The sequence below is a fragment of the Cyrtonyx montezumae genome, unplaced genomic scaffold, assembly GCF_038088225.1.
Source record: "Cyrtonyx montezumae isolate F1298 unplaced genomic scaffold, pur_monq_1.0 scaffold_25, whole genome shotgun sequence".
Lineage (NCBI taxonomy): Eukaryota > Metazoa > Chordata > Aves > Galliformes > Odontophoridae > Cyrtonyx > Cyrtonyx montezumae.
This window is the reverse complement of record NW_027071992.1, coordinates 9,490,273-9,516,752: the sequence shown is the minus strand read 5'-3', so window position 1 is coordinate 9,516,752 and position 26,480 is coordinate 9,490,273. Positions and strand designations below refer to the sequence as shown.

The following is a 26,480-nucleotide window of genomic DNA, read 5'->3' as shown; positions in this document are numbered from 1 at the left end:
AAACCATATTAACCTAACCAAGGACACTACTTCTGCTTCACAGCTTTACTGATGACTTACAGAGGTTTCACCTATGTAGACGGCCTGTTTGTAAGTAGGGAAGCAGGAAAAGTCTTTCACTCCAAACAATTCCAGTTCAGTCTCTCTCTTATAGAATGGCAGAAGACCACAGGTTCTCTCGACAATTAAAGGTAGCATTTTAATCTTTCTATTTCTCTAATATAAAGTTCATTTTCCCGGTCATTCAGTGACTAGATAGATTGTCAAATCAGATGAAATATTATAGAATAGAGTCAGAAAAACAGCAAAGACATGAAAGTTTCCCATGCTATAAATAATCACTTGAGTGCTTTAATCTTACCTCCCGAAGGGGATCATTGAGCTCATTGAGAATGTTTTCTTCATCAAAGATCTTGCCTTGATAGCGGTGCTCATAGTAATCATGGATCTTCTGGCGCATTTCAGCAGGTAATTTGTGGAATGACATGTACTGTTCTACTTGTTTGTACTGTCAGGATAAGAAAAGGAAAAATCATTAATCTCCCCAGATTTTTAGTATCTCAAGGCACCTACAAAATGCAAATTCACTCATGTATCCATGGTGCCTTATATATGTTTATGAAAATATATCAGAGGACTAACACAAAAACTAGTTAATTTAGTATTACTGTTATTGAAGTGACAAAACTGTTGAAAATTATGGAAACTGCCTCTAGTGATGATGTTAATATTCATATTTACATATAATTTTTTGAAGAAAATACCTCACACCTTGTGTTCCCTACATTTTCAGTTATTCAGTTGTGAAACTACACTACCACCATTTTTAGCTCAGACCATCAGCAGTCAGGAAAACTATAACACACTGCTCATCTAATTTTCTAGTGCTTCATTCATGGGACAGCATCAGTTGTGAAATTTCAGAAACTGGATATACTGAATTAATCTACAACATATTAGTGCTATATATGTTAATAAGATGACTGAAGAAAAACAAAAAAAAACTAAAATATATCTGGAGATAATAAAGTAGAAAGTATTCCTCAGAAGGAAATAAGAGAAGAAAGGTAAACTACTAAAATAGCCAGGGCATCATGAAACAGAATGTGGGGAAAAGAGATAGATGCCAGGACCTCACCTGATTCACTCTGTGTGCTATGGTTACTGCTTTCTACTAGTCCTCTGCATTATGTTCTGCTTTTTTTGCTTCCTTTTATTGAGAAACTCTTTTGAATAGTATAATTTTCAAAAAAGAAATGGAGAAGCTGCATATGCCACAAATGGACAAATACTGCCTGTCCAAGACTTTCACTTTTCAGATCCCAATCCATGGCACAGCTAAAAACAATTCAGTGAGACATGGGAGGAGAAAATCCCTTCAAGACTCACAGATGAGTTAAAATGTACCAGAAAATTGGTTTCTAATGCACACAGTCTTCATTTTTTTTAATTTTTTTCCCCCATGCTTAATTGGGCATTTTTGACTGTTTTAAATGAAAAAGTCAGTGAAGGCTTAATTAAGACCAGCATCCCTGTAGACCAATTAAATGAATTTATACTGTACATGCACTCCTTATGAACTGTTGTATATATCCTTTAACTTGAATAAATGAAGACTGTTCTATCTGCTCAAATTCAACTTAATTTTTTTGTAATGTGGAAAATTATTGGAAGGGGCTACATATACAACACATATTCCCTAAATAAGAAGAAAGTAATTTTGCATGGGGCTATTTAACAATATATAAATATGTAGATCGGAGTTAAGCTCTGTACAGCTTTTTGCACCTCTGAAGCAAAAATTCTTTTCGCCATCCTTACAAACTGAGATTTAAATTTGCTTGTCTATCAGTGCATTCTGATCAGACAAGGAAAAAAATATCCATCTATCCTGAGTGTGAATCAGACTTCTGGGACACCAGAAGACAGTCACAGTTTCACATAAAAAAAAAAGGTATTACTAGTAAAATTATCCTAAAAATCAGTTTCAGCTCATCTATGGATTTAGTGGGAGAGAGTGGAGCTGACATCCATGTGTGGTCTATGTACCTCACAGTCCTACTGATGCTCTCACTTTTCTGCAGTTTTTCCAGAGCTAAAGAGAAGACACTGTACTGTCCAATCCCTTCTACGGACTCATGCAAGAATGACTTGTAACATGTGTCGTAAAACACAGGTTCACCAGACTTCACCATGCTCTATAGCACAGGGCTGCACCCCTCTGCCCAATCTTATTTGCAATCTAGTATGCTTTTGCAATGATAATAAGCAATAATCTTTGCTAATGTAAGCAATAATCCTTGCTAATGTACAGTAAATTGAGATACACAGGGTATAATGCATGAGAATTGCAAAGGACATTTTTATCAGAATAACCTTGAGGAAGAGAACATTTATGCTAAAAGCAATTTGCTTTGCCAGCAGTTTACCCTGCTCCCTTTCATTAGAGCTGTTATTTGAATAGGTGCTTTCTCCCATACGGGCTAGCACTTTTTTTCTACTAGGAATTATGCTTATACAAGAGAATTTTAGGGAAACAGAAAAAATAGAAGTAGTAGAAACCTAGTGCTAATCACTAGTGTGTCATAAAATATTTCCACATTAACAACTTAGAACCTAATAAGGAAATCTGCATATGAGCAACATTTACGTTTTGAATCTACAACTACGAAGTTAAAGTCTCCCAGGAATGCTTAACACAAGTACAATTCAGTAATAAATCTTTTTCTAACTTTTTTTTCAGTGCGATATTAACTAACTCATATTCTGCATCACTCATGTTTCTACTATTCCCTTCTTGACATTGTGTCATGGTATTCATGTGACATGATGTCAAAACTTTTAACTTATTCTTTTCTTTCACTAACTCAGTCCAAGTCATGATTAGCTTTTTATTTCTAGAATATGTTTCCAGGCATAAAAAGAGGATTATTTATTTCAGTCTGCTATATGTCACTGGTAACATTGAGCACTTGCCGGAACAGTTGTCAATGTAGTTTGTCATAATTCAATTGCAAAAAGAATCTGCTAAAATGAAGATACAATAAGAAAGCAAAATTAATATAGTTATTTTGTTTAATAAAACAATAATTTCTTCTAAGTAAATTCCAGAGAAATTTTTTTGTGTACCACACGTACCCAAAATGGTTACAGACTTAAGTTATTTTTGCCATTAAACATTTATTTGTTTAATTATCCACACAGGAACAATGTAAATTACATAAAGAGACCTAAATTATTTTATTGAAAAATTAAATGTCAACGAAGTTTTAATATTCTCATTAGGATTGTGAATAGTTTTAATAAATATGTCGATTCATAAGATTATCACAGTACATCTGAGTGAGATCTTATATCTAAAACAGATCAAGAATAGATAGAATTGTCAGTAATATTAAATTTTGTCAAAACTTTGTATTTGGGTTGTATTTAAAAGAGTTGTAGCTGATCCTGAATCATCCATCAGATCTGACACTTGAATCACTCTTTTCGTATGCGAATGGGATAATTTTTAATGTCTCTTCGCATCACATTGCATATATTTCTTTCAAGATAGAAAATTCTGGTTGGCTTATTTTTTTCTTTTAGTCTGATTTACTGAGAGAATCAGTGGAAAGAAACAGGTATCTCAGTAGCTTTTCTTAGATCTGTGTAAAAAATATTTCAGAGCCACAGAAATTCCCTCAAAACTAACTTTGTGGTTTTTTTGGCCTTCCTTATTCCATGTGACAGCCACAGTCTACATTAAAGATATAGAAGATTGCATGAAAACTTTCTTTTTGAAACTCAAATTGCTGGATGTGGAAAAGCACAACTTTTTAAAGGGACGACTATTTAGGAAGAGATTCTTCATGCGCACATCTCCCCAGTAGACTGCTTTCTGCGGGGATGACAGAGGTCTCAAAAGACAATGACAAACTACTTCTGACTTCAGCAGGAGAGAAATAACACATCCTGGCTCTACAGTGAAGCCTGAGCTTGATGAAGACATAGTAAGACAAAGGAAAGCTAAAATAACACTTTTAAAATGAGCACATCATTGCTTTGTGTCATGTTGCTACATCCAAGTATGAACTTATTTTCAAAAACCCTACACATGATCTAGTTGACTTCAGTGTTTTCTAGAAATCAAATGTTTTCAGACTGCTCTAGAAAACCTGTTAATGAACGGTGATTCAACTATCTGCTATAAATTATAAGACTGCTATCTTTCTGGTTTTTCCTTTATCTGAATTATAGAGAGCATGAGCTCTTAAGAGCACAGAAGTAGGTAATTCCAAAATGTTATAAGTTAAACTGGTAGGGAATAAGGCTGAACCCCTAGCTCAACAAGGGTCTTCTTCTAGATCTCATTTAGGATAAGAATGTATGGATTCTGGAAGAAAAATCAGGCAACATGTCAGGAATACAAAATATGATACTTGCCATTATAAGGATATAATGAGTGTGGCCAAAACACAATTAGAGTTGAAGCTGGTCAATACTGCAGGGCACAATAAAAAGGGTTTTTAAAAAATACGCCATTGGCAAAAGGAAGATAACAGACAATAATGATTTATTATTTGGTGAAGATAGGCACCTCAGAAATAAAGATGTTGACAGTGTAGAGACACTTACTGTTTCCTTTGCCTTTGTCTGCATCGCTAATGATGAGTGCTGATACTGCTGATGCCCTGAACTGGAGGACTGTGACTGTGGTAATGCTAAGCTCCCAGTTAATTAACATGTGTGGCATTTGATTCTCTGTTTGGATGCATGTAAATCTATGGGGCCTAACTGAATTCATCCCAGGTTATTCAAAGAGCTAGATGATATTATTGTGAGATCTCCTTCAATTATTTTCAATTCTTGTGAATCTGGAGAGGTCCCTTTGTACTGGAAGGTGGCAACTGCTTGACCTAGTTTTGAAGAAAAACAAGAAAGAAGATCCTGGCAATTGTAGGCCTGTCTGTCTCACATTGGTGCCTGGTAAAATTACATAGATTATTCTGCAATTTACTGAAAACCATGTGAAAGAAAGTGCAGTCACTGATCATCACAGAATCACAGGTCCACAAAGGGAACGTCCTATTTAATGAACTAAATTTGCTTTTATGATAAGGTCAACCACTCAGTTGACCAGCTGATGAAATTATTTTAGATTTAAGCAAAGCTTCGGTACTGTTACTCAGCATCCTTCTAGGCAGACTGTCCAGCAGACAACTGGACAAATACATAGTACAATGGGTGAACACTGGCAGGCAGGTTGGGCTTACAGTAGGATTACAGTAAATGGGGCTATGTGAGGCTGGTAGTCAGTCACTAGTGGGTTCCACAGAGTTCTGCATAAAGGCCAGTTCTTGTTCTTGCAGGACACAAACGCATACTGTGTAAGTTTGCAGATAACACTAAATCAGGAAGATCTGCTAAGTCTATTGAGGGTTCAGGAGGTCTTACAGAGTCTATCCAGTTAGACTATAGCACTGGTCAAATCACCAACAACATAATGTTTAACAAGTGTCAGATTCTGTACCTGGAATGGGGCAGCTCTGTTTATATGTACAGACTATGGGACAAGAGAGTGGCCTCAAAAATGGATCTGCAGGTACTGGTTGACAGCAAGTTGAACATGAGTCAGTTCCCTGTCAGCCAAAAGGTCTGAGCACGGCCTGGGTTGCACCATGCCCAGCACTGTCAACAAATGAGGGGAAGGCTTGTCTCCTCTGCTCTGCACTGTGCAGCCTCACTTCCAGCACTGTGCACAGTTTTGGGTGCCACAGTAAGAGGGACATAAAAGTATTGGAAAGTATGCAAAGAGGAGCTGCAAAGTTGGTGAAGGGTCTGTAGGGAAAGGTGTGTGAAGAGCAGCTGAGGATTCTCGGTTCACCTCTGAGCAGAGCAGGCTGAGCGAAGGCCTAATGGTGGCTGCAGCTCCTCACAGGGAGCAAAGGGCAGCGCTGAGCTCGCCACAGAGCCCGAGGGAATGGCATGGAGCTGTGATCAAGGGGACGGGGGATTTGGGGAAAGTTTCTTGCTGAAATAAGCAAGAGGCTAGTGGATTTCAAAGTTAAATACATGTTTTCACTGATAAACAACATCCACTACTAATTGCTTTCTTGCTATTTCTGCCATTAAAGATTAATTGGCTCCTTGTACATAGAAGAAATATGATTCTATGTTCCTTCAGCCAATGCTGATGAGTATGACACTGATCACATGAAGTTCTAAGCAGACTCAATTTATGCATTAAAAACAAGCTCTCCTTCCCTTCCTGTCAAATGCAAAGTAGAAAAATGAGATCTTTTTAATAAAGATCTGCAAGTGAAGCAGGAACAACATTTCAGAATGAAGACAGTATTCCAGTAAAGCCAGTACCCAAATAAAACCAGTGCAACAGAAACTTGAATATTCATCTCTCATAAGGTATTTCAAGATCTAAGTTGAGCCTTTCAGTGCCTTTTCTCTTACTATTTCATGACTACTGTTGCTTTTCTAGATGATAAAAAATGCTAAAAATCTCTACAGCCCATAGTTCACTCTTTCATGCGCTAAACAAAAAGCTATGAAAAACATAAATAGTATCAGTTAAAAAGTATGGAACTAATGATACTCTTGGTGTCACATTAAAATGTTAAGTATGTAGCTACATAAAGGTACCTGGACCTTACGTGTACCCAGCCACTCTCCCGCTACTTCGATTCCTTTCAGGAAGGATGTGCCAACATCAGATTTTTTCCAAAATGTCAGCATTCAGCAACTAACTAGTTTATCGAGGGACCTAGGTCCCTGTGCCTTCTCTTGACAATGTGAGTTGAATGATAACCATTTTGCACTTGTCCTCAGCAATTTCCACCCTTCTCTTAGGAAACCTTCTCCAGTCTTTACAGACAGTATAATTACAGATGACATATTTAAATCTATAAAAATGCTTAGACACAGTTCGCTTTAAGCACAAATGTAGTTGTGACCATAGAATTACATTAATGAAATATTTTTAGAAAATTAACTGTATTTTTAGACAGTGTGAAAGATCTTAAAATGAATCACATACAGACAGGCTAGAATACAAACAACAAACAAAAGAAAAAAAAATGCTTTACTCAGGTACCATAAGTCAATGAAGTTATTTCCTTACTATTGCAAAAACTCAACTCAGCTGACTTCTTATACTAAGATGTCAGGCAATCTCAAAAATAGTTTGACTTTCTCCATTAATTCTTTAAAAATATTTTTCCAAAAAGTTCTCTGATTATTTAGATTGTTCTGAATTTTATTCTATATTTCAGTCTAAATGTATGCAAAGGCAGTTTAAATAAAATAATGCCTAAAAAGAAGTATATCCAGCAGCTGTGAAAGTTCCTGTCCTCACCATCTTCCAATTTATAGCTGCAGTTTGTACTAGTACATGGATTTTCAAGTATTGAGTTTCATTCTGCACCTGATAATTCACCCCTCAAAACTAAAGTGATTATTTCTTTAAAGTCTGTTGATCTTTCTGTATTATAAGTATTTAAAGTTTAATACTATCTTAGGCTTGAAAGAATTGTTAAAACACACTGAGGACTGTTCCTCATGGTATTATGCTAGCCTCAACACCATTCAACAACACCATTCCTTCAGGTATTTTTTCAGTAGACTTTTCAGACTTCCAGCCTGAAGTACCTGTAGTAGTATAAGAGAAAGTAGAGGAAATTTTTGTCTTAAAATGGCTTTGCTTGTTAGAGAAGAATGAGGTCTACATACTCTAAAGCAAATCAGTTTCGTGTAGATGACAGGTTATGCTCTACTTAACAAGTGTCACACAAAGGATATCCCAGATACTTCTTACACATACCAATACTTAAATAAATTTCTTCATAATTTTTCCTCTACTAGTGCTTTCAAGCATATCAAAGCACAGCAGATCTGCCTAAAACTGGACATTTAGCAGAAACTTAAAATTACAAAACTTATAAATATGAAAAATGTGAGGTTATTAGTGCAATACCTGCATTCAGCTTTCTAAAAGTCAAGAGTCTAATTGAAAGCAGCTATCTGATTCTCTCTATTGTAAGCAGAGAGAGATAAGAAGGGGTAATTCATCTCACTCTAAAATTATTGTCTTGCACTGATGGAATACATCCACCTTTGTCAAGCTTATCTCTTCCTCTTTACTGACAATGGGGGAGGTCCTAATAACTATCACTGATCAATTAGCTAAATTAGGTGTAATGGTTTCTAACTCAGTAAAACATTTTCATGCCATCAACTGTAACTGTTTGTCTTAAAATATAAAGTTTTCTGTTGTGATACATAGCATCTGATCCAACTAAAGGATTTTCCCTTACATTTGTGCTTTTACAATTTTAGACTTAAAAGAGAAAATGTAATAAATGTCATTGTCAAAAGACAAAAGTTAATGCTAAAATGAGGTACTGATGAACCTTCAGTTATCAAATACCATGAGAAGATTTTACGTTTGTGCTTCAAATTCTCAATGGAAAAAGCAGACAGCTAAGGTACATGGGAAGGGCAATAAAGGAAGTTCTCTCTGAATCAACATAAGGCAAAGTTAACGAAACTAGTTAACCAAAACTTCACTGCATAACAACTAACAAAATGCAATCAGCTTCTAAAATGTTTGATTTAATCTTACTGAAGCAAAATAAATTAAAAAAAAAATCCTGTTTGTGAAACTTCTGAGGATTGACTGGAACTGTGACTCAAATTGATGTCAATTATTTTTCTTGGCACAGTGTATAACATTTCTTCACAACCAGATCATTAAAGATCACTTAGTTCCAACCTCACTGTTATGGGCAGGAACGCCTCTCAGTAGGTCAGGCTGCACAGGACCCCATCCAGCCTGACCTTGAATGCCTCCAGGGATGGGGCATCCACGGCTTCTCTGGGCATCCTGTGCCAGTGCATCACCACCTTCTGAGTAAAAAATTTCCACTTAACATCTAATTTCAATCTCTTTTTTAGTTTAAAACCATTCCTCCTTGTCATATTGCTATCAGACCGCATAAAAAGTGGGTCTCCCTCTTGATTTTAAGCTATTTTTAAGTATTGGAAGGTGGCAATGAGGTCTCCCTGGAACCTTCTTTTCTCCTGGCTGAATAAGCCCAGCTCCCTCAGCTTTTCTTCACAAGAGAGGTGCTCCAGCTCTCTGATTATTCTGTTGGCTCTCTGGACTAGATACAACAGGTCCACATCTTTCTTATGCTGAGCCTCAGAGCTGGACATGATAATACAGGTGGGGCCTCATGCAGGCAAAAGTTTAAATCTAAGAATATAGCCTATTTTTGGTAGAATATTTCTACAAACACGCTGTTTAAAGTTTTATGAAACAATTTTCCAATATTTTTTTATTCCCCGAGAAAGTTTTACATTAAAAGAGCTCAAATACAATTCCTGAAAGATGTAACATACATAACTCTTAAGGAAACAAGGGAAAATTCAACATGGATCTTCAGATACAAACTAGGAAATATGGTATGCGCAATGACTTCTAGAAAAATGCAGTTTAACATTGCAGCTATTCAAAATTAAATGTAAAGTGCTTGAAGCCAACAAGAAATTATGTTTTTGTTTTTATTTTTTTCTATTTTTAAGATGGAAAATGGATGAAATTTCCTCCTAGTGTGTTGAAATTAATCTTCTTCATGGAAAATATTACTCTGTGGGAAGAGTGTTGGTGGATTACCAAAATTATCAATTAAACAATAATGGAATTACAGTAACTATGAAATGTTCAGGAATATTCAATTTCCAATAAAAAAATAAAAAAATAAATAACATTCTGGATTGCAATACACTGAAATGTGAATAGTATGTATACTAATGCTTACTACGCTTAAATTTCATATTAAGTTGAACCTTGATTCAAAGAATATTGGTGAAGAAATTTAAAAACAATGCTATCTGAAGTTTCATCTGACTTAATATAAACAGGCAATCCATTTTTGTGAGATTTGTGAAGCAATTCATTATCGTAGGTTTCCTTCTGCAGCAGCAGAATAACTGCAAATTCAAGAAGAAGCAGTGAATAAATATAATGAATGTAACTGGGAGAACATTTTTTCCCTACTGCATCACTTTAAAAGAATCTTTCAGCAAAGTTTATTTTTATGATTAAAAATATCATATTGCCTAAAATTTGTGCAAAGACTACATAATGAAAATGTATAACTTCCACTAAAATACACTGGTTTAAATGTAAACACTGTATAAGAGCAGCCACTTTGCTGTAGCTTTTTATAATGGCTTTGAATTATGTTCAATATAATTGACATTGCCTTTAAGATGGTATGTACAAAGTAATTTGATGTACAATGTGGCATATCTCCCCCTTTTTTATCATATAAGATTATCTCCCTGTCAGAAGTAAATTCATTTGCTAGTTTCATTCAATTATTTCATGTGAGAAATTAGCTAATAAATTGTTCACAAACTTTAGAAATGATTTCTTCATTTCTTCATTCACCTTTTGATCCAGAGCTAGAGAAGAATCAAGCAGTAATACTGCCCGTCTGTTGTTGATGCCCCTGCCCTGGAGGTTCAACTATCAGCAAGGAGAATACAGTCGAGAACATGATCAATGATCAGATCTCTTGTATAGGAAGAAAATCCTACCACACTACTTCATTACTGATCCTCATTATACAACATTAAGTCTAAGCTTCTACCTCCTGCACTTGGTTGAAAGGACTGTATGTGAGACAGTTTCCATGCCCTTGGCCAAAGGGATCTTACCTCCCAAACTGAAAAATCTATCAGGAATCAATAAATATTGCTGTGCCACTTTTGAAGGCTACTGCTGTTTCCATATTTCATACTTTTAAAAAATAATTTCATGTAAGCCTTCTCTAGGATTAAGCAATAAAATCCAAGGGAGGGAAAAGTATGAAAGCTTTTGAATGTTGAAATATCTCATGTTTCAAGTAGCAACAAGCCTTAGATCCCTGTCCACCTCTGGTTGTCATTGACACATGTGAAAGTACTAACTTGCATATCATAAAGCCTCCATTTTTTTGGTAGACATTTCAACTACAATGGCAGCTTTTTTTATGAGGCAGGTAAACTTCTGTGATCTGTGCCAAGGTACAGGACAGACATAAAATAATTGGTCAACCTTGAAGTAAGTCTAAACAGGTAATCTTGTGCAGGGTTACTGGATAATAATTTAAACAAACAAACAAACAAACAAATAAATAGAAGAGTATCTTAGATGATTCTGAAATGACCTGAAATCTGGTTGTAGTCACAAAAGACCTCGAATGCCAATCCTAATCAGGCATTAGTTATCATATCTTAGTAGTAGTAAAGAAATTAGCTTGTCTGACTATCACAGTCACTGAAAGGCTGAATTCTCTGAGTTCAGAGATACCTGTATCATTTCTTTTCTTCACTGCTACTCTGGTTAGACTAAAGGTATTTTCACATTAAAAAAAAAATATACCAGCACCCAGCAACATAGTTTATAATCAACAATAGATCAAAATAAAAATTAGGCTTAGTTGAAATAGGTTTGTTTTCATAGTTCTTCATCATTGGTGGGAAGTGAAGTGATTTTGTTTAGCTTAAAAAGCTATCATCTGTTTATTATCTATTTTTCTCTAATTACCCCCTAAAGAACACTGTTGCTTTCAAGACTGCTGTATGCTGTCATTTTACTTACACACAGTAATTAAACATTTCCTTTCAATTACCACAAAATACTCAATCTCTCATTATTGTTCTTTTCAATTAGTTTATTTGAGAAATTAATTGATAGTAAGTTTTCTGAATAGGATTTGTTTCCTTAGTCAGTTCCTTATCTTGCACAAATTTGTGTTCTTCAGTTTTAAAAAGCAGAGGGAAGGATCATGACAACCAAGCTCAGTTCCTCTCTTCACAAAGGCAATGACAGAACTTTGATTTAATGAAACAACTATTAAAGCCCTGAAGAATGAAAAGAAAAGCATCTCTGTTCCTTTCTGTTACAGGTGAAACTGTATCAAGTCTAAGGCAGAATGATTTTCTTTTTTTAATGAGAAAAATACTGTACAGATGACAGCTTATTTCAAAACATCAGATACGCTGCAATGGTCTTCTCCAAAGCTGCCAGTTCTGAAGAGAAATTTGCTACCTATTCAGTCATCTCATACGATTCTCTCCACCCTTTGAACCATTTGGGTGTTTTTTAACTTTTCAATTCTCCTATACTGAGAATACTATGCATATATATATACATTATAAACCATGTGAGTGAAGGCAGATGGAACTCCTACTCCAAGGAAAGCAGAAGTGTGAGATTAGTTAATCACTTCTCTGTCATTCCTTCAGCTCAGTGATGTTCACAAACACCACTTTGTGTCAGACCAGGCCCTTGGAATAACTGTCCATAAGCACTGAACAAACTGCAGCTCTCTTTGATGCAGACTTTGGCCACAGGGTGACAAAGATCAACCATTTAATTTCCTGAGTTTTTTTGTTTTGTTTTGTTTTGTTTTTGTTTTTGTTTTTTTTGTTTTTTAATGCTCATTTCAGAAGCAGTGTTTCCCCTAGCAAGTGCTTCACCTCACCCAATTGATCTTGCAATAATGAAGCATGGCATAATGCAATCCAGCATGTGCTACAATGTTTTTAGCTAAATCTGCATGCTTAATTGATTAGCATCTTCCACATAGGAAATCCTTTTATTTCAATACATAATTTGAAGTACTGATTAAGAAAAGGAATAAAAAAAAAAAAAAAAGACTAATTTGGTTGAAATTATGTTACGTTACATCTATTGTTAAATAGTTGTAATGAAAAGAATAATTTTTTATTAGCACCGTAACTGTTACATCTGCTTGATGTTGTGCCAGCATCTATGCACACAGCACCACCAGCATGAGTAAGACAAAAACACTGACATGATGCAGCTGCTGATCCTGAAAGACTTCTGGCTTGCCAGGCTTTTTGTATTAATTAGGGAAAAATGCCAATTCATCAACAAGAACTTGCTTTTTAAATCAGCCTATTTCAAGGAAACTTTCATAGCAATTTTATCATTACAGGAAGGACTGTCCAAACCCTTAGTGAGAGTCATAGGAGATTCTTCAGTGAACAAAGATAGCTGACTCGTTAGAGGATGCAGCACCCCTTCCTTCACTTCACACCAGGTTTTCAAAACAAGGAAATGGATTTTCTAGGCCTGTGTCTTCTGCTGTGCACATATCAAAGTAGAAAGACAGTATTCTTTTTATTCCTAATGATAGAAATGACATGTAGGCAGTCACGTTTCACCTTGATTTGCAACGCATTATAGTCGCTTAGAAGCTAGGTTGTGGTAAACACTGCCAGAGACTCATGCTATGCAGATTCTGCTTTTAGATAAGAAGATTGAACATGGCCATCAGCTGTAAGTGATCTACCTCTGTGCTGGTATTTAACACATAAATGTTTGCGACAATTAGAGACACATTCAGCACTGATTTTTTTTAAGAACCTACAGAAACAAAGGTCACCAGAAAACTTCATACTCCAAGCAGTTAACCTCAACAATAATGTTACTCCCATATGATCTGTTGATCTACTGATTAAACATATAACCTTCCAGCATATGTTATTTCAGCATACAACTTGTCACCACATAATATAAAGGGTCTTTTCATACACAAAAATGAACTGAAGATTAAAGATCAGTTCTTAAGATCTTCTGTGATTTATCAGGCTCCCCCAGCTTAACCTCAGCCACTGTGGTTAACACAATATCATCTGGCACTTGTGGTTCTGAGCTTTCTGCACAAACTGCTACAGCCTCCAGTAGCCTTACAAACTGTCCTGCTTGTTCCCTGGTATTGTGTCTAATTCATTCTTTTAAAATACCTGTAATCTTTCTCTTTTCTTCATCTTAACTTGTATTCATCTATTCTTGAAGAATGAACGCTTCAAAGACATATTCAGGGTAATGAATTTACAACTCCTGGAGGCTTCTCTGATAAATGTCAGCCCTTGAGTAGGTAGCATAGTAATTTTCCATGAAAAAATGTTGTATTTTCTGGAAGAAGCAGTCATTTTATGAGGGCTCCTCTGAAAGCAGTGCTTCCTATTTTATTATGTTGGCCCACACTGTCAGAGGTGGATGTTGGTGGATGGCAGTAGAGGCTGAACCTTCCCACCAATATTTCATTACACTTTGCTGCCATATGACAGATGGCAGCAGAGGGGTAGTCTGACAGAATGGTGTCTGACATAAAAGTGTGTATGAAGCAAAACTGAACCCTTAAATCCTCCATGTGGCACAAATGGCACCCACTGATATTCACTGATGCTTGTTGAACACTGATAGAGACCAAACAGTGGATGTGAACACAGTGAGGCAGTAGGTGGCATGTTTCAGCACTGGTGACAACAGAGGGTCACCTCCACTGGGTTTTACAGGTATGGCACAAGGGCTCTTGTTCATTGCTGGCTAAACTGCATAGCTAATGGTGATGACTATGTTGAAAAAAAAGTGTTTTGTAGCTGTAAATTTGTGCTATCAAATACTGTTAAATGCGCTCTTTTTATCTACTGCATTTTCCATAGAAATAAATCGGTAGCATTACTTCCAGAGCATACACCTAATGGCAACAGAGGAAACCAGTGAGCCACTTCTATTCCAAAAATTATGGAACTTACTTGCTAGGTAGAAAAAAATCTTACTAAGGCTCATCAATAAAATTTAATAACTCTCTATTAAGAATCAAAAAGATACCCAGAATGCTAAGGAAACTACTGGGGACAGCAAAGTCAGTGGGGTGCAGTCTCCAAAGAATATATTCTAATATAGCTTGCCAGTTGATGGAGGTGACTTTTGCCTTCCACTCTGCCCTCTGAGGCCCCATCTGGTGTACTGGAGCTTCAGGTTAGATATTTCGAAAACTTTCTTCTCTGAAGGAGTGGTCAAGTGCTGGAAGGGGCTGCCTAGGGAGATGGTTGAGTCATGATCCCCAAAGGTGTCTAAGAAATGTTTAGATGTTGTACTAAGGGACATGGTTTAGTGGGGAAATATTGGTGGTGGGTAGATGGTTGAGCTAGATGATCTTAAGAGGTCTTTTCCAATCTTAGTAATTTTATCATTCTACTGCATCCAAGTGTGGACCCCAACATAAGAAAAATGGGGAGCTGTTGGAGTGGGACCAAAGAAGGGCCATGAAAATGACTGAAGGACTGGAGCACCTCTCCTGTGAAAAGAGACTAAGGGGCCTGGGATTGTTCTGTCTGGAGAAGAAAAGGCTCTGGGCGGACCTTACAGTGGCTTTCCAGTACCTGATGGGGGCCTAGAAGAAAGACGGGGAGAGATTTGGAAATAAATCAGGGAGCACTTTTATCATTAGTAACAGTTTTAATTTTGATTTAGATGATATATTGGGATGCAATTCTTCTCTATGAGCATGGTGAGGTGCAGGCACAGGCTGCCCAGAGGAGCTGTGAATGCCCCACTACTGCAGGTGTTCAAGGCCATGGGGAGCTAGATGTGATGAGGTGATTCTGCTCATAATGGGGGGTTGGAACTAGAAGACATTCAAGATTTTTTTCACCCCAAACTATTCTGTGATCCTATTATTTTAACACAAATTATAGCTTTCTTGAAGCAAATAAACTAACAGTATATGTGACATTTCTGGTTGTGAAGGAATAATTCAATGCATTAACCAAAGTCACATTTAAAAAAAGCAGAGGAAAAGTTCTTAATAATAGTGTATTGACTCCCACACTTTGAGAGATTTAACTCTCAAACAAATGATGACACTATATTTTTGTGCTGATGATTTTAGCAGAAATACTCAGAGAAAGTGTTTTATTCAGTATAACTGGGGTCGTCCAAAGATAAATTCAGAAAGTTGTAACTGCAAAGCAGAAATAGTGGAATTTCAGTTTGTTTTCCTTTATTCTAGAATATGAAGGCAAGAATTGGAAATGTTAGACAAAGACATAAAACATCTAAAATATGAAATATAATATAAATAATAAAATAACAGAAAATATGAAAGTTGTGAAAAGCTAGCAAGAGGGTCTGAAAAAATCTATGAACGGTTTTAAAATTAAAAGAACAGCAGGAAAGAAATTTGATTTAGAAAATGCATAGCAATTTCTTATCACTAATGTCTTTTTAGAAAAATCTGCCCAGCATCAGAAATTTTAGCGAAGTTTACCTTGATTTTAGACTACAATAAAATAACTTTTCTTTTTCATGAGTAGTAATTTGCATGATAGTACCACTGGCTCAAAGTGGGATAGACTCCAGAAGATATTCATTTCACATATGCATTTGATAATTTCAGTACAGTGTTATGTTGAGCTACCATCACATTTACTCTTCAGGCACTGTTCTCTAGACCATGAAGTTTTGTGAGATGACAATGAAATTGTAGGAAGAACCTCCCAAGAGAATAGTGGTGCATCCTTTGTAAGGAAAGCAGAGTGCAGGCCGTGTGAAAAACACAGGTAACAAGCTATTGATACAAAAAATGGTTTTTGATTTCTATTCTTAGCTGAACAGGAAGGAGGAGCTGGAAGAATTTTGAGTGTTTTAAGGAAAGTATACAAACACACATGAGCATGAAGAAATCTGCAATCACCTGAAAATTAATATTTTTAGGAATTCACCTAGACTTTTAAGCATATATGTGTACAAATGGAATTATACTGCAATAAAATTGTTTTTATTTTAACTTCTTTTAAGTACTTCACTGGTGCCACAAAGTTCATTTGCTATTTGTTTTCACTGAGTACTGAATTAACAAAATGCAGGAATTAACCACTCCAAAGTTATCATTCTGATTATTTAAGTTTTACAGCTTTTGTTTTTACAATCTTCTTGTAATATTAGTATATTTTAAATCTGCATAGTGAACTACCATTTGAGAAGAAATATCTAAATACATAGTTTATAGTTTATAATTATTATATATTTTTATAGCTCTATAGTTTTAATTCCTGAGAAATGCAGAAAAAGAATGTCAGTCTAAAATTTAAGTTGTAGGTAAGAGTTAAAAAAAAAAGTATATAAAAATCTGTAGTAATCTAAGGATTTTAGGGGCTAAAGCATCAGCAAAATGAAACCTAAGTTTGTGTTTCTGTCTGCATTTCATGTTTGATACTGAAATTTTCTTAGATGGATGTCTAACATAGAAATCCTCTATATCATCCAGTATATACACTGCATATAATGTTAAGTTATAAAGTTACATTTTGTTTTTAGCAAGTTGGTGCCTTTAGCCATGGAGCTAAGTGCAAAACCAAATCATTTCTCAGACGAATTGCCTTCAGATGTTGTGGATAGAAAGACAGGTAATTTTCACAGTCTGCCACAAGATTATTACCTGTTCTGTTCATAACCATATCACAAATTTAAATGTCACATGCAATGGGGCATGCACTTTGTATTAATGGATAAGTCACAGAACAAAGCCTTCACAATTCACTTTTTTTTTCCCCTTTTTTCCTTCTTTGTCACATTATTCTATGTAATTATACCACTGCACCCTCCCACAGGAAGCTCTCACTTCATTGGTGTAAGTGGCACAGCATTCTCCAGAAGAAAAAAAAGTTTTCTTTTCCTTCAATGTCAAGACTGGTGGAAAGTTTACTTACATCAGGGCACTGTTCTCTAAACTCCACAAAACAACAGTTTCCAGAGATAGTTTTAAGGGAAAGGGGGGAAAATATTCTCTGCCAGATGCAGAAACTGGACTGGGGGTAGACTGAGACAGTGGTAGCCTGAGGAACTATAAAAGGCAAGAACAGATAACTGAAGTTGAAAAAAATGCCTCAGTTCATTAATTAAAAAAAAAAAAAGAGGGGGGAGATTTAGAATTTTTCTTCAAAGTTTCAAGAAAGGGACAAGATGATGTTTTCCTGTTGTCCTAAATCATTTCAGGGTCCAAAACAGTTTGGACAGCTTACTATTCTTTCTTATCTTCCCCAGATCATTAACTTTGAGGATAAGACATATTCTTAAATATTTTGGAAACAGACATTTAAAACATGACCTTTCGGTAATAAAGAATTATATCTTCATTTATTGAGTCATATAGTGGTGGTTTTATTGCTCCACTGCTTTTCAGTCACAGTTTCTCATTGATTTTTATAGCCTTACTCTAAAGTTAATGGCCAAATATACTGCATTGGAGTTTTTAATCTCTTTTGTCTCTTTTTATAATTCTTTTAATTCCTTTCATATTTTTCTTCTGTCAATGCTGTGTGATCAATAAATGCTGTTCTCTGTCTTATAGGTCCATGTGATGGACCAGGGACTATCAACTGCTATCATCTCTGTACATGCAACTGAACGAGTTTGCTGATGTCAGGTCACTTTGAATCAACCATTTTGGCTGATCCATCTCATTTCAGGTCTCATTTTATTGGCACTGTCCTCTAAGAGAAGCGACTCTCCCTGAAAGTAACTGGAGGAAGCAAAATCAGAAACTGCCTGTTTTCTGTCGCTCTGCCCACCAAAATGGAGGACATAACAAATAGTTTCTGAATTTGTTCCAAATAAGGTCACATACTGTCTGATCTTAGGCTTTTCTCAGCATATGCCCATCTGCAATTCAATGCCCATCCATAAATCCTTTACTGTAAGCTCCTTAAAATATGCCAAAAGCTTCTCCAATGGTACACTCCCAGTTCTTCGCCCTCTTTATCCCTCTTCTTCCCCCTCTCCACATGTCCTTTGGCTCCTGCTACTTTCAGCTTGTTCCTTTCAGGTTTGGCATAGGTAAAATTCACACATGGCCTTCTATTACTTCTGTTACACTGATCAAACCTCACTTTCTCCTCTCTGGTTCAATTTGCATTTGCATTAGCTTTTTGCACTGCCTCTGGTGGGGCTGGTACTCCTTGATGGAGTGAGGCTCACGATCACATTTTGATATTGCCCAAAGGAGGTCTGAAAAACAAAGGAGGACTGAAAAACTCTTGATGGTCTGCATCAGTACAGACAGCTAGGCTCTTACTAGCATATGTTCTCTGAAGATCAGAAGTGAAAAAGATATGTCACCCCCCATCCCAAAATAAAAAAAAAAATAAATAAAAAGGATAAGATGTCTTCATTTGGGGAATAAACTAAATTCTGACTGCTAGCTCCAACCAGAAGTGCAATAAGAAATGCTCAAAGAACCTGTTGTCTTCATTTTTATTTAAATAATAGCTCAATGTTTTATTTGAAACATTATAATATTATAATACTAACACATTCTCATCAAATTCTGCAGTGAGACTAGGGTAGGATGCCAGTAAATAAATATTTTTTCTAGGAGACCATACAGATGCCTATGTGAAAATGACATTTTCCTAACCCCAAACTGTACAATGGAAGCTCAAAGCATTGTGTATTTTTATGAAAAGATCTGTTTTTGTTTGTCTTTTAATAAATACCTAGTGTATAGCTTGAGACACTTGCTGGAGAAGGTAAGCCTAGTACATCTTAGGAAAATATTGCAATAAAATATTTTACTTTTGTATTTATTATTTAGACTGTATTTTAATTTTGTAAAAGTTACTAACCAGTTGGAAAAAGCAATAATTTAGCACACAATACAATGGGAAAGACGTTGTAAGATGGTATTTTGCTGGAAACAGGTTTCAGTCCTACTGTTACACCATACACCCCATAGAACTTCATAAACTTGTGTTTGTTGTCTTTGTTATCTAAATAACTATGCTTTCAAGGAAGATGTTTTAATTTCGACTTCAGGAAAAAGAGTGATGTTGGAAGAGAATTATTAGTTAAGAGTTAAGATAAAATTGATCAATCCTTCCTTCCTTCCTCTCCAGCAAGGCAAAGAAGCAAACTAATCTACATAACAAGGACTATTTTCTCAGTCATATTAAACAACTTCATTTGTTATTTCCTTCTGCAAATGCAGGAAACAAGCACTGAATCATAGAACTGTTTGAGTTAGAAAGGTCCTTCCTATATAAAGTTCCCTTCTGCAAGATTTTGAAAAACAGAAGTTTCTTGTGATTTGTTTCCTAAAAAAATAAAAAATAGAAATAAATAACCTGCCCTACAATAATTGTTGTGAAAAGAAACACAGGATGTTTTTAAAATCTGCCTTTGGAATTACATAATGTCTTCACACTAATTTTATGTAGTCATTGTGAACATGGCTTAAATTGTAATGAGCTTGCTCTGCATTTTGAAATGGAAAGCTGTTAGAAACCTAATCCGTAATGCAAGACAGCAGAACACTTTATAGGTAAATTACCCACAACATAGCAATAAATCAAAGGAAGTCCCATCTGTCATTTTAGAAGCAGTGGGAGTCTATTACAGCTTGGCACAGGTATGATGCAGCCGGATGGATAGCACTTGGCTTGCATGGGACGTGCTACAGGGAGGAATCAGTCACCTTTTTAAAGATACAAGGCACATATAACCAACCTGATCACCCTAGCAGGACTGATTGTAACAAGAAGCTGATTCACGATAACAATGTACCAAAACAAAACCTGAGAGCAGTCTGCTAAGGGCATTCCAACTGATACATAATCTTCTCCTAACCTTATCCTATTCAATTGCACTTGAAAAGACACAAAGATATTTATTTTATTCTTTTTTATCTTTGTTTAGGGAGAGAGAAGAAGTTTTGTCTTTACTTCTTGTAATAGTATCTATTCTTTCATATTTGAAAAGCAAGGAAGATAAAAATCAATATCATAACCATAAACAGCAAAAATTCAAAGTAATGATAATAAATTAAAATTATAACAATAAACTGATGGAAAGAGAAGGCTAGTAAAGGCCCTATCCTGACACAGCAAACATTTGCATATTTAACGAGTAAAGCTCTCCCTGTGCAATCCACACTGACACTTCAGTTCAAGTGGCAGCATTTACATATTTCTTTAGATGTCAGAAAGATGAGTTCACTGTGATCTCCATTATAAATCGTGATACTTAAAAGAATGCACACAAATAAAAGAATTAGCATATTTACAAGCACAAGCATGTTCTATAGAATTACAGTTACACCTTTTGAAACAGAATGTCTCAGGCTGTGTTTTTTTTCCTAAACTGCACCCAAAGGTATTTCCCCTTTTGGAATATTTATTAATTTTTCTGTACCAAATGTCTTTTAATAACTAAGCACTTTCTGCAAGGATTAGTAAGACTCACAGAAGAAAGAATACTGTATCCATTCAGGAGCTTTTTATCTGACAATTGCAAAAACAGCTTAAGATTACATAGTAAAACAGAAGTAATCCAAAACTTTCACACTCTTAACTCATAGACTCCATGGACTTTCAAATAAAATTATAAGGATTATAATTACCAGAAGTAAACCACAGATACTGGCTCAGGCAATGACTCTCAGTTATGTCTAATTTAAAGAAAATGAATTTTATGCTTCTTCTTGTTACAATATCTGTTTTTGCACAGTCAATACAAGGTCCTGGGACTGTAGGAAATGTTAGCAAATATTTTACTTCATAAAGCACTTTAAAAATACTCCACAATTTAAAATATTGCACTGTAGCAGAGCAAAACATAAGTCACTACAAAAAAAAAAAAAAAAGAGAGAAGTTTATAAAATATGGACTGAAAAGAAAAAAATACAGACTGATATTCACTGATAAGATTTTCTTTGGTTCCAATTTTATTTACTTTATTTGTGAAATTTGATGCTAGTACAGGTAGCAAATCATCCCTCATTCTTCAAAATAAGTAGTTCCTTTGGGGTTATATGTGTACTTTAGCACAACTGTACAGAAAATTTAAGACTTATCTGCAGAATTGCTTACCTGCTCCAGCATTGTGAACATGATATGACCTAGTGTCAAAATTATGCTTTAGAAGTGAAAATGTACTATTGTTAAGTAAAGAGAGCTATGCTATTTTCATGCTTTGTAAAATCCATCAGCAGCATCAGAAAAGCAGGTGCTTCATTTCTTGTAAAACCATGAACACCATGACAGCTACTGAAGGAACAAATCAGTATTTCATGAGAAACTTTGGTGAGGAGATCCAAGAATTACATATTAAAACCCATACTGCAAGTTAAGCAGGGTGTCCAAAATTCAAGCTAAGCTCTTATTATTTTGTGCATCTGCCTAATGTAAGCAGTAATGCTGAAACAACTGAAAATTCTGACTTTGATTCACAAGTTTTATATGTAGTACGTAGCACTCTGCCTGTGGATTCCAGCAAAGGCAACCAGAAAAAGCACACAAAAAAACCCACCTTATATGCATATGTATATTCATTTTAATAAAATCTATACCAGAAGCCACTACAAGCCTTGTTAAGAGGTAATATGGACCTGTTTGTTGTAGCTCTTCCTTTTCTAGTAATTACATGTCATCATTTAATCATTTAATCATCATTAAATGATACTAGAACTATCATTTTTTAAGTTCCTACAGAAATCTATATGATACGGATACCTACAGATTTCTAAGGTTTTCCAGAAAGGTCTTCCAGCTTTGCTAATGAGTATGTCAAAGTGTTGCTCCACCTTGGATTTAAGCGCAAGATGCTTAAAACTTAAGAAGACATGGAATAGCAATCTTCTTCTCTTAATATAAAAATGCTGAGGCACCAGCAGTGGATTGAATAATGACAAAATCTTGATGTACTCTAAGTCTGACCCAGTTCATTTCCTTTAGCCCTGCATACTACAATAACTGCTCAGAAAGAAGCACAACTCTCTGCCCTAGCATTTAAGATATTTTCCTAAGAAAAGGATTTGTTCCTGCTACCAGCACTGCTTGTGGGTTTTCTGGCAGCCAGCTATTAAAAGCTCCATGGAAGTGGTGGAAGAATCAATCAGTTACTCCCAGGGAGTCATAGTCATTTCCTTAAACCTGCAGGCACAGCAAACTTTCCATTTCTCTCAGCAAAGCAATGTTGTTTGAGCTGTGAGGAGTCTCCTTTCTCCATTTCTTTCCATCTGCTGCTCCTTGCCCCAGCACAAGCAGTCTGGAGGACTTGTGCTTGAAGCACTCGGGTGCAGGTCAGCTCTGAACCTACTTCCTCTTTCCAGGACTGTCTTCTGCCCCAGGCACTGCCCAGGCAGGGGAATCAGTGCCATCTGCTCTTCTGGCTGCCTCACACAAGAAAGGCAGACCCTTACTTTGGTAGTAAAGAGCTCAGATGTCTCACAGCACAACGTGCTTGAGCATGCACCACAGTTCGTGGAGGAAGGGGAAAACTGGAAATACAGCTCAGAAACAGCTGCTTCCGACCTGCCCAAGAGTCTACTGGCTCTTGCAAGTACATTTTTAGTCTCTCTTTCCACACACTTTAATGAGAATTTAGATATCCAAACTGGTGCAGTGAGAGGCACATTTGAGAGGCTCTGATGCAAAGCATTGTGCTGCACAATCTAAAACTGTCCTCCTGTACTAACTTTGTTATTCATTTGTAAACATTTATTTGGATGCTTTAAGAGAAGATTAAAAATGAGCAGTCTATGCTTCAAGTCATGATGCTGTCTATGTATCTCAACACTAATCATTAGGTTGCCTTTAAATAATCTTGCAATTACTGCATTTTCTGTGTTGAAATATACTTTTCCTCTTTGAACCAGACTAATTTTGCTGAAGATGTGCTAAAATATCATAAATTAATAGAGAAAATAAAAGCATATTGATAAAGGGTTAGAAAGATCATTTGGAATATCTGAGGTCAGTATCAAGCCTAGAAATCTTTCATCTCTGTTATTTCTGAAATTTCTTCTCAAGACTAAGACAGTAGCCACTGTATAGAGGCAGATGTTTGTTTGTTTGTTTTAATTTCCTATGTAATTTATATAGTTGAATTCCATACACTTTATTCTTTGCTACTTGCAACTGGTAAAATCACTGTATCTGTTTTGTTCTGCCTTTTTATTTCTGAAACTCTGTGTTTGACTCAAAAATAGATAAAAGTCAGAATACACTTAGTGTGAAATGGAAATGGATGAAAATATGAAAAACACATAATAAAAAAGGATATGATAGCTGATAGCTATCATTTTATCAAGCCAATTCCAAAATGTTTATGAATATGAGATATAGAATATAGTATTATAAATCTTACTTCTATTAGCTTATTGTGATTTTGTAAATGGATAGTTTGTGCCTACAAACAGACTGAAGAAATATTAACCAATCTTCAATCAAGATTATGCCATGATATCTAGAGCACTAGGTGAACATTTTCATATTAAAAACTGCCACTGTCTACAGGAGCAAGTATTTTGCTAATGATCTTCACTTCCCTGTAAAGTGACTACTTAATTGGCCACTCTGTTTTACAATAATTGGTTAAAAACATTCCACATATTTCTAGTTGTTTCAAATAAATTTTGTCTTAGCAAAGACAAACATCTTTGAGATTTGGTGATTTTAGGTAATTTTTTTCTTTGATCACAGTTCCATTCTCTTCAGTACAACATTCTGAAATGTAACTCAATCCTATCGTTTTTGTAGCAATTCTTGGTATATGATTTATTGTCCACCTTTTCTAATCAGTAGCTAATAATCACTGTTAATTTCCGCTGAAAAATTATGTCTTTGGCTCATCGCAGTAAATGTGGGAGCAATGTTTACTTTCTTACCATACTTTGATTTCTCTCAGCATGAAGTGCTTGGCAACCAGTCAAACTCTTAGCAGGTGCTGTTTGATAGTGTTTGACATATTTGGCTTTATTAAAACTCTCTCTTGTCTGTGTTTATTTCTCCCATTTTTAATTTACTGGTTCTAGTTTTGAATGCCCTGAGCTTTGGAAGGATCTGCAGGAGGAAGCTACACTGGCCTCAGCAAATCTATCACCTCCTTGTAATGTGGGAATGATCAGAATTCTCCTTTGGATCAAATGTCATTTTAGTAGAAAACAATCAAAAAATGAAAAAGATAAAAAAAAAAAACAACAGGATCTTTTTCTTCATCTCTGGTATCATTCTATGTTGCCTAGCAATTCATGTTAATTTCATTGCTTTCTGTATTTTTTAAAAGAAAAAAGGGAGCCAAGTAATACAGAATCCTATGTTCGCTAAAGTTAAAAAACAAATTACTTTATCATTTAAAGAAATCCCTCTCTCGTGATTTCTCCAGTTTTCGGATTCCAAAAAGAAAGTAAGCATTTGATTATGCAAAAATAGCATCAAGTCCCTGATAAGTTAAAAATTACTTAAGAAAAAATGCTGACAAAATAGATAGCACAAACTGATTTGAAATACCCATTTATCTAGCTAACAGAGTAAAGAAATAATATACAGTATTCTTTAGCAAGCTGTAAGTAATGTTTTTATAATTCTTAGGCTATAAAGTTTATTTCAGAATATATAGTATTAAGTTATGAATAAGCAGGGGACAAGAATATACATGTCAGTACAATTTTTTTTAGCTGATAACTAAAAAAACACAATCTCAGGGCCTCAGAAATCATCTGAAATGTTTTTTAATTAAGACATCTTTTAGCCTATAATAACTGGCATACAAATGGCTGCCAGAAAGACAGATAAACATTTTCTAAAGCATAGAAACATGTACTTTCTGGCTCATTTTTTATTCCTGATTGTCAAGGCCATGTTAAGCTCTTGCTTCTGATGTCAAGTAACAAAAAGTAGAAAAAAAGAAGAATGAAAATGTTCGAAATTTCAGTCAGTGAAAAATACTAGACATTTCTGTGGTAAAGTTTAACAAAGACTGCAGACAAGGTTTTAATCTGTGGGCAATACTGATGGTAGGTAGACAGTTGGAATAGATAATCTTAGAGTTCTTTTCCAACCTCAATGGGTATGATTTTATGATTCTGTGATTAATCCACACAAAATATTCAAATGTTTTACTTAGAATCATTTTAAATATATTACTATTTTTTCACATATTGAGTATTTCTGTAGCTCAAAACACTGTGGAATCATGCAGTAGCCAGGAAAGCCTAAGGATGATTAAGGGGTGTCAGTGAATATGACTTTTCTGCTGGTTTCCTACATCTGTGTATGTGTATATGTGTGTATACATGTCAACTTTTCTCTCATTAAACAGCCGTTATACTAAGTCTGGGGCTTACTTTTTTTATGACTTCTTTTTATGGCAACTTTTAAGATATTAATGTCCCACAGCTTCCTTTAAATGTCTTGTTTTGATAAAATTGCTTTCCTTTCAGCCAGCAGAAGAGACATTGTTGACTAACCCGAACAAGACAGTTGGTGTTGTTTAAATTACTTACCAGGATGAGCCATGGATTTGAATTGGAATGGATTATGGAGTTCTGCATAGCCACTAAAAACACTGAATTTTTTAGAGGCTTTAATGATCACTCATCTTCTCCTAAACCACATATCCTCACTTATGTTTGAAGGCAACATTGTTTGCTTGTTTGCTTGTAAACTTCTGTTATAAATAATTTAGAGATTAATGTGTCAGCTACCAGCTAATTTTTCTATTACTGGACTGTTACCACATCTCTTACTTCTGACTATTTCTGATGAATATATTCTCTTGTCTTGTTGCAACTAGAGCTTAACAAAACTAAGTGTAAAATCTTTTTTCATACACTCACTCACTTTGG

At 35.4% G+C, this 26,480-nt stretch overlaps 1 protein-coding gene across 1 annotated transcript in view; it reads right to left on the bottom strand.

Annotated features, from left to right (window-relative positions):
* HCN1 (hyperpolarization activated cyclic nucleotide gated potassium channel 1) overlaps nt 1-26,480 on the bottom strand; it is a 191,903-nt gene that overhangs the window by 39,250 nt on the left and 126,173 nt on the right. Inside the window, exon 5 of the mRNA XM_065739901.1 lies at nt 362-508. Coding sequence (XP_065595973.1) covers nt 362-508 — 147 coding nt within the window. The remainder of the gene's footprint in view (nt 1-361; nt 509-26,480) is intronic.